Source organism: Anguilla rostrata, chromosome 5 (assembly GCF_018555375.3).
Source record: "Anguilla rostrata isolate EN2019 chromosome 5, ASM1855537v3, whole genome shotgun sequence".
Lineage (NCBI taxonomy): Eukaryota > Metazoa > Chordata > Actinopteri > Anguilliformes > Anguillidae > Anguilla > Anguilla rostrata.
The window spans coordinates 11,329,223-11,344,057 of NC_057937.1; the positions used below are offsets into that span (position 1 = coordinate 11,329,223).

Below are 14,835 nucleotides of genomic sequence, written 5' to 3' on the forward strand. Positions count from 1 at the left end.
GTGCATGATCCAACATATTTACAAATCCCCGAAGTGTGGCATGTAATATATCTTCCTATTGCTCTCGAAATACCCTTGCTTTAGCCTTTCAACGCCGTGGTACTCTTAGTAGGCCATCGCTAATCTGTTGTTGCTGGTCTTGTTTCCATCTGTGAAAATCCGTTATCTCGGCTCAAGGCCAGTTCATAAGTAAGAATGTGTTGGGACAGTTATTTCGTCATAAATTGAGTGAGTATATTGAATGCATCTCTTATGTACCTATATTTTACAGAAATAACATAAGTTTTTCTCATAACATTTTCATAAAGTTTGAAGCAAGATAATTTACCTAATTTGTAACGTCAACGTTAGGCTACGCACAGTAGCATTCGCTAGCAGCTGCTTGGTATGCCGTTAGTAGGGTGACTAGATAATGCTGGTTTGTAAGACAGCTAGCTGTTATAGATCCGCCGTTAAGGGAGTTGTTTTAGTCAGCTAACGGAGAACTGTTAATGCTGAGCTAGCAGGTTATCTGACGCTAAATCTGTTCGTTTAGTCTACAAACCAGTGCATCAAGTCCTATTGGGTTAGCCAGCTAAAACCGTAGTGACCTACTGGTACTGGTAGGCTATTTATCGATAGGTAAAGTTACACACGTTGATTATATGATCACTATTATTTATTTCAGTTAACGTAGTAATTTAGGTCGTCTTGCGTTATTTAAGTCAAGAGAACATTGCTTACACTAGACTATATGGCTCCACTTTTTGTAGCCTTCGTTACGCGGTACTGTCAGTCTGTGTTAGAGTTGAATTGGGATTAGCTACCTTCTAATTGACCCGCTAATACTTCGGCTAACGTAAATGTTAGCTAGCTAGTTTGTTGAACTGGTTTAGTTTACCCAAGTATGCATCTAACGTAATCTTGATTATACCCACCAAACTGGACTACTATTGCTGATTTATCATGATCGTTAGTTTACATGCACCTATGGATAGGCTAGGTAGATATTTTGCTTTGGCAAATTAGAACGAACCTCCACACACTGGAAAACTGTAGACTATTGTAAAATTATGTGAAACATATTGCTACGACTATGCAAACTGCTCTTGATCACGATTTCACACTGGTTCTGAAATGACAAGTGTTGCCCAACGTGCATAATTATGGGGATTGTCAACAGTCGATTTAATTGGAAGTGGAAGTGCCTGCGCTAGCTAACATATTTTATAACTTCCCGCAAAAACGTGCGCTTGCTGGTTAGCAAGATGACAGTAGTATAGATTGGCAGCTGTATAAATGTTGGAATTCAATTCTAGCCAGCAACTATTCAGCACCGCGTTGCCGTCGGGCTTCCAAGACTTATTGCGGGGAATGTGCACGTTGCCCATAGCATTCGCCCCTCCTGTCATGTCCCAGTGCTTTTCCTGTTAAGCAGGTGTGATGCTAACTTGCAAGCTAGCTACGTAAGAGGTTGAAATATGCAGGAAGGGGAGGTCTTTTAGAATTTTTTTTTGAAGTTATAAAGCTGGCCACATCGATTGAAGAATGGTCAGTGGAAAAAATCGGTTACGCCGTCAAAATGTGATAGCTACAGTATAGCTAAGCTACTGAAAACGTGAGTGATCCGACTTGGGTTATCAGGACGCGCAACGGGCACGTACCGAATTGGCTAGCCAGCATAGCCTGACCGAGGTTCTCCAGCTAGACTATGACATTTTCTCAAACCAACGTAGTAGCTTTAAATATTCATTCCCAGTTGTGATCCTGATTATGCTACGAAGTGATAATGAAATCGATCCCTTTCAGCGCTATAACGTTGCTACTATTACGCGTTCCTTGTTCGTGGGAACCCATCTGGACGCAATCATCGACACGAAGTTTTGTTTCCCTGCGTGCCACTATATTGTTACTGCTATGCTACTTGAAGTTAACAACATAGCCTATTATTTGATCAAAAAAAAAAAAGTAAAAATAAAATAGCGTGTTAAGTGCCATATGGACTGTACGAGAAAATTCAACGTAGACCTAGGCGTATTACTAAAATAGCTATCTACGACACACAAGCACGGTTGCCAGGGATTATTTCGCAAGATTTGGGTTTGTAAAAAAAAAAAAACAAACAAACACGTGGGAAGCTGAAATATAAATATGTATGGTGGGGTCAATGTGTATGATGGATGGAGGAGTATCTTGATAATTGAAATGGGAGTCGATTAAAGGCGGAGGGATTTTTTTTTTATATCGGAGGGGATAACATTTCTGGTATCTGGCAACATTGCACACAACGAATATACATGGTAGCGCAAAATGTTCTGGTGTGGTCACTGTAGGTTGTTTTTTTTAGTTCAGCATGCTAATTCATGTCCAGTGGTGACTACTCAAATATGTGACGTCTAAATTAGCGCGAGATAAGGCTGGACCCTCTCATGGGAACACTTCATTCACTGCCAGTTCACTTGTCAGGTAACACCTGGAGAATTAAATTTGTCCGAGACTGATTTTCGGGGATGCCATGGACGGCGAGGTGTCCAAGCCGTGCGCCCGGACGGAGGATGATCCGGTAGCTCTTGATAACCACGCTGAGGTAAAGTATTCCAATGTAAAGTCCAGAAGGTGTCCCTTACGTCTCGTAAATGATCTAGTTTTACATTATTACATTATACGCCATTTTATGAACGGTGGGTGGGGACCTTAATATTGAGTCTTTTATTACCTGCAATTAATGATTTTTAAAAATGCATTGTAATGACTGAAGCTGTAAGCAAATGGTGTAATTATGTTTTATACATTTGTCACGGGTATCTATTAGGCTACTTTGTTCAAATATTTGTTATATTGTATTGAAATTATGTTTCATTATGCAGTTGGACTTCTTTTTTAACATACTTTCTAAGATGTCAAGTTCAATCGACCACAGTCTGCCATTCCACAGGGTCACAGGGTTGATTTTTATGGATTTTTCATATTGGCCCTGTCTTATACTGAATAAGCTGCACATTTTAACGAGGCACTGCTATATGGAACCTGTATTTTAACACCATTTATTTGTTACTTTTTTATTTTTTTGATAAATTATTACCTTTTTATTCCTTTAAAACAAAAAACTAAAATTGAATCACCAAAAATAAATAAACAAACACAAGCACTTTATGGCCATCCCAGAATGGAGATAGACACTGGAGGGGTGGGGAATGGAGGTTCAATTTAAGTATCACACAGAAGCATCTTCTACTGAAAGAAGCTTTGGAAATTCATAAATAAATAGTAATGCCTAGAAGAAGCAGTTAGTGCTACACTGTTTTTAGCCTCATTTAAACTTCTGAACTGTTAACTCCCTATTGTTGTTAAAGCTGTTTAGTTAGCATGACTAAGCCCTGTGTCAACAGTTAAGGTAGAGCTGCTAAACACAGGTGTGAAAGAAAGGGACAAAGTCAACATTGCTGGCTGTAGTAGCACTGAAATGAGCCTTACATTTTTTGCCCAGCAGTTCTGTCTTGGAAGTTCTGCTAAAACACAGAAAAAGCGGAACCTTTTTGAAAGTATTAAATGGAAGATCACCACAATAAAATGGTCCTTTTTGCCTTGCTCTCGAGAACAGCTCTTTGATCCAACTGCTAATTTCTGTCTTTAGGACCTGTGCATAACATTTGAAAAAGCAGGGTTGAAGTTGATTGTTGTACAATATTTGTTTGTTCGTTTGTTCTGAGGACACATGGTTGGTTTGATTGGGAAGTTTAGGAAAGGTGTCTTTTTGGTTAATAGAGGTTGTCTTTTACGTTCTTACATTGCCTTTATTGTTGTGTGACCATCGACATATATTGTGCATGCATTAAATATCAGTGTATATCGTTGATATTGCATATACATTATGTAGCTTTACTCGTAAAAGTTGGACCAAATGTACAATCTAGAAATGTGTTTGTAAGAACGTGGTCCCGCGTTCACTGTGCCTCTTGGACCGCAGACGACCGTGCAGCGGGTGGAGGTGGTGGCGAGGCGGCCGGAGAGCCCTGACGTGACCGAGGAGACGGTCTTCATCGGCAGGAATGCGCGGGACGCGGGGACCAACACGGAGCCCACCAAATGCTGCGGCAGACTGCGCGAGTCCTGCCCCTGCCCCTGCCCCTGCCGCTGCCCCTGCCCCTGCTCCTGCCCCTGCCCTGGCTCCTGCCCCCCCAGAGGCCTCCTGGCCTCCCTCATCACCAAAGGTAGCATCGCAGCAGGCCTACGCAGCACTCTAATGCCACATTAAGATAATGACTGCATCGCATACAGATCAAAAGGAAACCAGTGTACACTGAAAAGGTCGAAGATAAGCCCTTCAATTAACTGTATCGTCAGATTGTGCTTGAGATAGACGTTGGAAATTACCTCAGTAATGCTGCACATGTGATTATGCCTGCTTTTGAGAAATTGAGAGAATTTCCCAAAAATGAACCTCATTTTATACATACCATAGTCAGTGTAATGATGACTGATGTGATTAATACAGTGTTTTAAATAGTTTATTTTTTGTGGTATTCAGTGATGTCAACATTGATGGTTATGTCCATGTGGTGATGAATAACATAGCAGTTTAGTCCTTGTGGGGAAAAATGTGAAAACAGGTTGTTTTCTATAGGCTTAATTAATTAGACTTTGATCATTGTGATGTAAAAAATAAATTGAACATCAACAATGCTGTCATTGTGATTAATACAAACAGTTTGATCCAACAGGTTAAATGACGTTATGAACAGGTTTGCTGATTCCGTATCTCTCTTGCAGTGGCCATGGCCGCTGTGCTGTTCGGAGTGGTGTGGTCCATAACGGAGAAGGAGTGTCTTCCAGGGGGGAACCTGTTCGGAATCACAGTGGTCTTCATTTGTGCAGTGGCTGGAGGCAAAATCGTGGGGCACATTCGATTACCCAGGCTGCCACCCTTCCCTCCACTTCTGGGTTTGTACTTTTGAGAGATTTTTTTCTTTTCACAAAATGTCAGTCTCTGATTTAAAAAAAAAAAAAAAAAAAACAGACTGGGATGCAAGTTCTCTGAACACATTAACCATAGAAGGGGTGCAATTTTGCCATCTATTGACCGTGAAGACCTTTGGTGGTTGTATATTAAACAGTGCAGTTACTCTAATACATTTGTTGTGTTTAGGCATGTTGTAGGATACAGGGCAACCAACTTTGGATTTAAAATAACATAACTTTTAAAAAAAAGTTTTAAAGAATATTTATAGCTGGAAGCTCAGATTGTCCCGTCTGTTTCCTGCGTTTTTAAAACCTGTGCCATTGGCGGCGGTGCCTACTGCCATGTGCCAAACAGCCTATCCCTCTCAGATGTAGTGTGATTTCTGTGGCTCATTAGCTTACTCTGGTGATCCTGGCATCCTAGCTAGCAGCCCTGTGTTTGATTTTCCCATCCGTGTTGCCCTTTTGCCCAGGTTTGGGTGGCGCTAGCATTTTTGCCCTGGAGATAAAATGTCAGTGTTGCCACCAGAAATGCACAGTTGGATCTAGTTGCCATGGCAGTGAGGTTGAATAGGTGGAACTGAAGTAAGATAAATAGTCTTGTGTGGCATATTCATTAAAGTAACAAACTCAAGTCCGCTGACGTTTTTAAAAATGTTGTTTCAGGGGTACATACGTTTTGGTATTTGTGAAATGTATCTGAAATTTTGGCTATATTCTAGCTCTCAGTTTTAATTAAACTAGAAAGAATAGGTTTTCAGGGAGAATTGAAACAAAATGGAATCATTGAGCCAATTAGGAGAAAAACAAGGGAAAAGCACTTGGGAGACGCTCCTACAGAACCAAAGAAGAAAAAAATCCCAAAAGATCAGCAGCAGTACATAAAGCCTTGTTACACGCCGTATATGAGTGTACTTGTAAAATATTAGCTCTTAGCTGTATTTAAACCCTCTTTATCTCCGAATGTTTTTTTTTTTTTCTTGAACCAGCCATTAGCCTTTATATTTACTTTGTATTTTTAAATTGGTCAAGTAAATCAGGCACCCAGGTATACTGGTAGCTGACCACGTGTGACCACATAAACTGTGCGGTTTTATTACTCCACTGAGATTACCCGCAGACATAACGTGGTACGTGTGCAGACTGCAAGCTTTTCTGAGTTTTAGCACTTTTGTATCAGAACTCATTCAACAGCTAAATGGTATTCTTGTCAGTTCCCAGTTTAAGAGTGCATTGGAGATAAAGTCAGTTTAAAGTATGTTCTGCTTTTGCTCTTTTGATATATTCTGGAGATTTTTTGGGTAGAAATAAAAAAAGTATATCTTTTTTCTTGGCTAGTACAAAGTCCTGCCCTGCAGTGATTTTGAACAGCTTTGAGCTTTAGTCACCAAGGGATACAGCATTAAGTCGAGCAAGAGCGTGTCAGAAGAAGATGAATTTCTCTCAGGATTTGTTGCAGAATTAAAGCCATTAAATTTACTGAAACAGACGGAACGTCCAATGTTAACTGGTTCTGAGCCGTTCAGTGATTCCACATTCTGTTTGTGGCGGGGTGGGGTGGGTCATTTTTATCAGCGATGTGGGAACAGCTTTCGGTCCAGTTGAGTCACAGAGACCATTAAGATATACTTCAGTGTTGGCGCATGTCTTGCACAATCACCTCAAAAGACTTCAGTCACTCTGTCCTTTGGCTGGGTGTGTTGTAAACCAAGCAGAGTCCTAGCGTCGCTAGCCGGCCACCGGTTGCGGCGGCGGTGCATGTTAGCCTCTGTCATCTGTGGTTAGTCAATAGAAACGCTGCTTCTCGCTAATATTCTTCATGCCATCAGGTCTTCTTTATCAGCCAGATTTCAGGATGAAACGATGTGCTCAGAAACATGGTGGCTGCCTTCAGAGGCGATATCTCTGTAACTTGTGACGTTAAGGTTAGGCTTCAAGGCTTTTGGCTGTTGGACCATTTAGAAAGCCACTTGACCTGAATTGCCTCAGCAGAAATCTTGGCGTATGACAACAAGCTTGATATATTAAGCCAAGAAATTTGACCCCATTTCTACATTGCTTGTTAAGCAAATAGTTCATGAAATATGAATGCACTTCTTTACAATTCCTAATATATTACATGTTACTGTTGTAATATTTAGCAAATATTGTATTGGGTGTCACTTGTATTACCTTTTCTGACAACTGATGGAGAGTTGAGGTGGGGCAGGTATGGGATGGAGTAGCTATTCAGCAGCAGTGCATGTTAGCCTCCATTGTCTGCGGTTAGTCAATAGAAACGCTGCTTCCTGCTAATGGTCTTTACACTGTAGGGCGTTTCTTATCTGCTGAATTTCAGGATGAAATTAAGGGCTCAGAACCATGGTACCTGTGTTCACAGGCATTATCTCTAACTTGTGACGTTAAGGTTAGACTTCAAGCCATTGTGCGATTTAGAAAGCCACTTGACCTGAATTGCCTCAGCAAAACTTTGACAACATGCTTAATATATTAAGCCAGGAAATTTGACCCCAGTTCTACATTGTTTGGTTAAGCAAACACTTTATGAAATATGAATACACTTCTTTGCAGTTACTAATATATTACGTATTACCACAGTCATATTTTACGAATGTTGTATTGGGTGTCACTTGTATTTCCTTTTCTGACATCTGGAGGGGCGGGGGGTGTGAGGTGGGAAAAGTGTAGGATGGAGTATTTGTTTGAGTTGCTTCGATGGTAATGGTATTGCTTCAAATAAAACGTGTCCAGATTCCGAAATTTAAATGAAAAGGTTACTAAACTAAATGTACAATCATATGAACGAGGAGTCCTGAATATTTGTCAGAGTAGATGTTGCTGGTGTCCCCTGTGTCCTCTGGGAAACTGTATACAGGCCTACCTCTTTACCTGTTGCACCAGCTTGGCGGTCCAGTCTGTGTCCGCCACGTTAAGACCCTCCTCTACCTCCACACAGGAATGCTACTGGCCGGCTTCACCCTGCGCAACATCCCGGTGGTAACGGACGCCGTCTACATAGATTTCCGCTGGTCGGCCTCCCTGAGGAACATCGCCCTGGCGATCATCCTGGCCAGGGCGGGGCTGGGGCTGGACGGCTCGGTGCGTCACCCTTTGGTTCCCTCCCCAGAACACGGCTGAGATAAGCGGGCGCTAACAGCGACCTCAAGGCTGTCATCTCAGACCCATCCAAGGGCACTGCTGACGAACCCTTGAGTGAGGGTGCAGCCTGAGCTAGTGTCCCTTAAGTTCACCAGGGCCACGGAGTTCCTTCGTTAGCTCAGAAAACAAGGTTACAACACGCTAGGAACTTCACACAAACTGTTTCTGCAGATATTTATATGGGTAGCTAATGTGTTTAAAAACAAGTAAAGAGAGTGTGTGTGTGTGTGCTTGTGCGTGTGTGTTTGCACGCGTGTGTGTGTGTGTTTGCTGATAGCAGTCATAATGGCTGTTTGCAATCCTTCTGAAAGGGGTTCTTCTCGCTGTCACATGTAGTGAGCTATCAGACAGTCATTTGCGCTTGAGCCTCTAGCCTTCCCTGGGCGTGTTTGTCTGTAACATGGATTATTTTAAATGTGCGAGGTCACCCTGTGCAGCGCTGTGTGTCCCCTAGGCTCTGAAGAAGCTAAAGATGGTGTGTCTGCGGGTGGCGGTGGGGCCCTGCACAATTGAAGCCTGCACGGTGGCTGTCGCTTCGCACTTCCTGATGGGTCTGCCGTGGATCTGGGGCTTCATTCTGGGGTGAGGACCAGACCGGGAGCCTCCTCAGAGGTCAACCTGTCAGGGAAGGGTGGGAGGAGCTTATGAGCCCTGACCAGTCAAATCAAATCAATTTCATTTGTGTAGCGCTTTTTACTGTGAACTGTCAGGGTAAGAGAAGGAGAACTGTGGGAAATACCAGGCCTGAAAAAGCAAACAGTGAGGTAGAACACTCCCCTGCAGGGTGAAAAAACACTGAAGCGGTGACTAGAAAAAACTTCCCTATAGAAGGGAAGCCCTTCCTCCTCGCTGGCTGGCCTTGCGTAGAGGTAGAACGGCTGTGACCTTTGACCCCTCCGTCCCCAGGTTCGTGCTGGGCGCCGTGTCCCCCGCCGTGGTGGTCCCGTCCATGCTGCTCCTGCAGAAGGAGGGGTACGGCGTGGAGCAGGGCGTCCCCACGCTGCTCATGGCTGCCGGAAGCTTCGACGACGTCCTGGCCATCACTGGCTTCACCACCTGCGTGGGCGTAGCCTTCGCCACAGGTACGGCCGACCAGGTCCATCACACAGCTCAGCTCACCTGGCTTATTCGGCCTATGACAAATGAGCTGTCGAGTGCAGATCCGTTCTACTGCAAAGGTTTTATTTAACCAGGATGTTTTATGTAGAAGGAAAAATGATGATTACCTTATTTCATTACTACTTCATGTTATTTATTTTTGGAGTCTCTTAAATGTGCAAACTATTTTAACTATTTAAATCTCTCACTTTGGGCATATGTTCTTGACGACGATGATGATGAGATGAAACTGCAAATATTTACTTCAAGACTAGCTTCCATACATTGAACCTCTACCTCCCCCTATTGGTCATTTGTGTTAATATAATTTTGTGGAAGAAAAAATGGTGTATAGCACAGTCTGAAAACATTTTCATACTGTTGGAAGTGGTTTCCTTGTGTGAGTTCAACACCACGCAGCAGCTTTTGAGAAACTGTTTTTTTTTTCTTTCCTAGAACCATATCAGTTTAATTTCTAGTTGCAACTGTTTTAAGATGAGTCATGCCGGAGAACTGAGAGTATAGCTTTCTAAAAATGTTTACACTTCAAAAATATGTTCACGCATTTAGTAGGTGTGGAGTAGACCAACTGGGGTTCAAACCAGTGGTACTTAACCACGTGACACAGTTCCTGGCAAGACAATATCAGTTAATTTATCTGAGGATAGGGAACTAAACAAGGCTTTGACTCCATATGGTGATGTCACCCGTTCACACAGCTGTTTCTCTCAATCCAAATTTGTCACGGGCTTGTGTGCCTATTTGGACCAACTGAGATGAATATAACGTGGGCATTGAGTCCTTTCACCTGAACTCCTGATATTATCATCAGTTCAGGGGTGTGAACTGGACAAAAAATAATTCAATCTCAAAAAAAAAAAATTTGATTATGTGCAAATATCTAGTACAGCATTTGCCTAATCATTGCATTACCATTGAAATGTACAGGGTACTTTTAGGAGCTTCATTGTTATGCATGCTATTTCCAGAAGGGGGTGCAAGGAGGAGGCAAATAAATGTAACGTTCTACTTAAAGATTTTATGTAAATCATTGATGTACATTGTTAACAGAAAGGAAAGTTCTATATCATCTATCAACAGTCTACATTGCGTATTTTAACCTGACAAGCAAAAAGGAAACTTTCCCTTATTGTAATGAACCGCACTGAGCCAATGAGAAGCGCTGATTTCCTGGTGCCCCCCCTGCCCCCCTCCCGCAGGTTCCACTGGGTACAATCTGCTCAGAGGGGTCCTCGAGGTTGTGGGGGGTATAGTTGCCGGGTTGATGCTTGGTTTCTTCATCCGATTTTTTCCCAGTAAAGACCAGGTAAGTAACTTGGGGATTTCTGTGAATTGTATTTGGATTATCATTATAATAATGACTAGTACCAATGTGAACAGAATATTAGTTTAGTAAGTTGCACTCATTTTTTTGTTCCTGACTGGCCTGTGTTGTCATGTTTGTGTGCTTGCACGTATGTGCGTCAATGCCTGTGTGTGTGTGTGCGCTCATATGTGTGTGTTTGTGTGTGTGTGTGTGTGCAAATGCGTGTGCATTCCCCGCTGCAGAAAAGCCTGGTGATAAAGCGCTCCTTCCTGCTCCTGGGCCTGTGCGTCTTCGCTGTGTTCGGCAGTAACCTGGCGGGCTTCCCCGGCTCGGGTGGCCTGTGCACGCTGGTGCTGGCCTTCCTGGCGGGACTCGGCTGGGGGGACTCCAAGGTCAGACTCCCCCTGAGGTTACCCGTGATGTCACTTCCTGTGTGATGATGTCTCCTCCTCAGGGGCTCTTCACTTTCTTTTCCAAAAACATCCCAATGTCCATTCTAACATTTTTAAAAACAAAAATAATCCAGACTGGTGTTAGTTATTAAAATGTAATGTGAAAGACAGTAAAGTTTAGAAATGCTAACGTCATCGCTTATGTCAGTTCTGCAACCTGTAGCTACTGTATTTCATGTAGTATCTAAAGTATCTGGATCTTGTTGAAGTTTTATCATTTTAAAGACACTTTCTCTAAAACAAGCTGTGCTGTACACCACAGCCAGTTTTTCCCTCACACAGTTTCTAATTAGAGTGGTTTAGTACCTGGGCTTCTGGATAAGCCTCAGTCTGTATGGGTTTTCTGCTGCGGTAAAACATGCACCCGTCTCAACACGTCTCCTTTTCTCCCCTGACAGGCGGCCGTGGAGGAGGTCGTGGGCGGGGCCTGGGAGATCTTTCAGCCTCTGCTCTTCGGGCTGATTGGAGCAGAAATAACCGTCTCCACCCTGGATCCCGTCACCGTGGGTAAGGGCCCTCAACCGACAGAGCACCCAGCAGTCCACACGGGAGAATGTTCTAGACAAAGGCCCGTCTTCCTCTTTAGTATTCGGTGTGAAAGAGTATTGTGGTGTAGCACAGACAGGTGGTGTACTGCACCAGGGACAGAATGTCTGTGGTACTGGTTGGATGTCCAGACGTGCCCCCCATCTTCCTCTCTCTCTGGTTGGGCATTCGTTTCATTTTTCTTTTATTATTATTATTTTTTGCTTTTTTTGGGGGGTGGGTGGGGGTGAGGTTTTTGGTTTGTAAATACGGGGTTGAGGTAGGCTTTAAGGTAATTGTGGAACGTTTTGTGTGATTTTGTGCAATAAAGGAACATCTAAAGTCAAAAAGTCTTTCTCCCTCCCTCCCTCTCTCTCCCCCTCTTTCATTCTTTCTCTCCCCCCCCCCCACCTCTCTCTAGGACTGGGCGTGGCCGCTCTCCTCATCGCACTGACCGTGCGGGTCCTCTTCACCTTCCTCATGGTCATGTGTGCCGGCTTCAACTTCAAAGAGAGGGTCTTCATCGCCCTGGCCTGGGTGCCCAAGGCCACCGTACAGGTAAGACCCCCCCCCGCTGAGCCGAGCCCGTGCGCTAACGGCGCGCTAACTCCTGGCCTCCACACAGGCGGCCATCGGCTCCACAGCGCTGGACCTGGCCCGCAGCAAGCAGGCTCCGGAGCTGGAGAAGTACAGCATGGACGTGCTGACCGTGGCCGTCCTGGCCATCCTCATCACCGCCCCCGTCGGCGCCCTGGTCATCGGCCTGACCGGCCCCATCCTGCTGCAGAAGCCCCGGGACCCCGCCAACTGGAGCGCGCACCCCGAGGGTGAGTCCCCCTAGTGGCCGACCGCTGTAAATGCCCAGCCCTTTACTGGGAGCCGCCCAGGCCATTGAAAATGCCCCCACCCTAAAAATACCTACTGCTGAACATCGCTGCACCATTATTGTGAAGCACCCCCACCCCCCCAACCTAGACATGTCTATCTCTGAAAATACCTACCTACCACAGGACACCCACCCCAAATATGTACTCAGTACATTATTGTGGCTATTTCATTATTGTAAACCTCCCCATCCTAAAAACATCTACCACTGAAGATGGCCATTTCATTATTTTGAATCCCTTGCCTCCAACCCAAAGAAAAAACTCAAAAAATTCTGTCTCCTGATAACAGTATCACAGTAGCGCAGAGTACAGCCAAACATTTCCTGTTCTCTGTTGAATGCGCTGTTCCCACCTCTATCAGAACAGGGTGGTGTGCGTTAACGCGCTGATTTGCATGGACCAGCAGGCCATTCGTTTTCGGACTGCGGCCACCAGCTGTCAGCGTTTGCATGATCCTCGGCTGCCTTTGTTTACGGCCGTGCGCTACGCGCTAGGAGAACACAACGCAGCCTTTGTTGGCCGTCCAGGTTTACTCCCAAGCGGGTACGGCCATTTAATCTTCCTGTTGGAATAGCCAAATATCACCTGGAGGATAAGGGACGGTATGACTCTCATAGTGTGATGGGGGGGGGGGGGGGTTCTGATTGGGGAGTTCTGTAGTGGCTGAGGCAGAAACCCGCCCCCCTCCCCTCCCCTCCCCTCCCCCAGTAAGAGTCTTATGGCGCAGCCCAGATCCAAGCACTCATGTCTAGGGCCTTGGGCTTAGCTTGCACTTCTAAAGAGTGCCTGTACCAGCTGAGTCTCGTGTTTGTGTAAAGTGACTCTACCTTCTAACACTGGGGTGTCAGGCTCCAGTCCCGGAGGGTGCCTACTGGTTTCTGGTGCGTTTCTAAATTTGAGGGATTGACCACCGAGTCAGCACACCTCGTTTTCAAGGCCAAAATTTGCAACTGATTAGCAGCAAGCCGCAAAGCCTTGCAAACGCTGCAGCCCTCCAGGACTTGGGTTTGACACCCCTGTTCTTATTCCTCTGTCAAAACAAAAAGTAAAAACAGGAACAGAAGCAGACGTGCCGCAGAAGCTGCCGGAAACGCCCATGACTTACGAGAGCTCTATGTGACGCCCCACCAACATGCTCGGGGTGGGTTAGCACGTGGCTGCAGCGCCAGAAAGACCTGCAGCCCAGAAGAGGAAGTGACACGCGCTGACCACCGGGAAGGAAGCGGGACCCCCTGCTTCCCCATCCCCCTCTCCTCTGTAAGACCCCGCGAGCACCAGTTACTCCGCGTGTATTTATAGCCACCTGTTACAACAGTCGGGGGTTTCCAGTTCCCAAGGTGAAACCAACACTAGGGACAACCTTCAGTTAAGCATCTACAGTGCCTGACTGACGTCAGGTTCGACTGTTGGTGCTAATAACCCACCTCTAAAGAGATTGAGTCAGTTACAACCTTTATGGTGTGATGGCATTCAGGCATTCACAGATCAAGTGAGTATTCTTATGTGCAAGACTTGCTTCTCAGGTGCCAGTGACACAAGCTTATACATCCTCATGCAGTAAGAGAGAGATGCTGGCCATCTAGTGGGTCGAAACGCAGTTAAAGACTACTGAGAGTAGGTGTGTTTATGTTAGGAGGAGTACTGTGTGTTATATTACTTACTACGTTATTTTTATGATCATGTAGGTTTATATTTTGATAAATTAAGAATTTGCAGAAAAGACGTATTTTATATTAAATTAATCATAGGGATCTAGCAGTTTTGAAAGTATGTTGTGTTAGACAATGTCAAACGTAAATGCAACGGCAGTAATATGCTTCTCAAACAAAGTCTTGGGCGGCACTTTTGCAGCTTGAAGACTAGAGGCCAGAGTTCAAGCGGACCATATTTATACTGTCAAATCAGGAGCCAAAGAAGTCTTGACCCTGGCCTGATTTAGTCCCAGGCGAACGCATAAAGAATCCATACAGTCTACCTTCCATTTTCATCTCCAGTCATGGTTAATCAAGATGCTTTCTTGCAAAGACAAAATAGCTTTTTTAATGTAAAAAAATTACTTGAGCTTTTGTTAAAGCAAGGGAGAAACACTAATTCAGTTTTTATATAATTTCATTACATGCAGATTTCTGTGTATGCTGTATTTCCAGAGATGTTTTCTCCATATCTTTTATTACGGTTTTAAGCGTTTCCTCATTGGCCAGCTGATGGAAGGTCAACTAGTTTTTCAGAACATCAGATGTATTATTTATTACAATGTGTTCCATAACGTGTGTGTGTTTTTTTTTGTTTGTTAATTTTTTACTTTAAAAAAGTAATTAAATGCATTGTGACCAAATAATTGTGGTTGGATTTAATTAAAGAGACAGATACTTTGTGCTCCACACAGAGTTAAAGGGATGGAAACTGTATAAGGTGCATATGGTAGTTGGAGCAAAATGTTATGAATTAG

The 14,835-nt window shown here is 44.2% G+C and overlaps 1 protein-coding gene across 4 annotated transcripts; it reads left to right on the top strand.

Annotated features, from left to right (window-relative positions):
- The first annotated feature begins 72 nt into the window (after nt 1-72).
- On the top strand, nt 73-14,724 carry si:dkey-162b23.4 (sodium/hydrogen exchanger 9B2). Of its 4 annotated transcripts, none has more exons than XM_064335119.1 (13): nt 73-228; nt 2,446-2,566; nt 3,947-4,190; nt 4,750-4,920; nt 7,895-8,037; nt 8,552-8,679; nt 9,004-9,179; nt 10,416-10,522; nt 10,765-10,914; nt 11,373-11,481; nt 11,921-12,057; nt 12,125-12,326; nt 13,433-14,724. In XM_064335119.1, exons 2-13 carry the CDS (start codon nt 2,495-2,497, stop codon nt 13,504-13,506), a joined length of 1,713 nt encoding a protein of 570 aa, XP_064191189.1. In that variant the 5' UTR covers nt 73-228; nt 2,446-2,494; the 3' UTR covers nt 13,507-14,724. The 4 variants fall into 4 exon arrangements, with proteins under 4 accessions (XP_064191189.1, XP_064191192.1, XP_064191190.1 ...); XM_064335122.1 differs by lacking the exon at nt 73-228 and adding an exon at nt 678-1,417; XM_064335120.1 differs by lacking the exon at nt 73-228 and adding an exon at nt 1,440-1,597.
- Nucleotides 14,725-14,835: the final 111 nt, after the last annotated feature.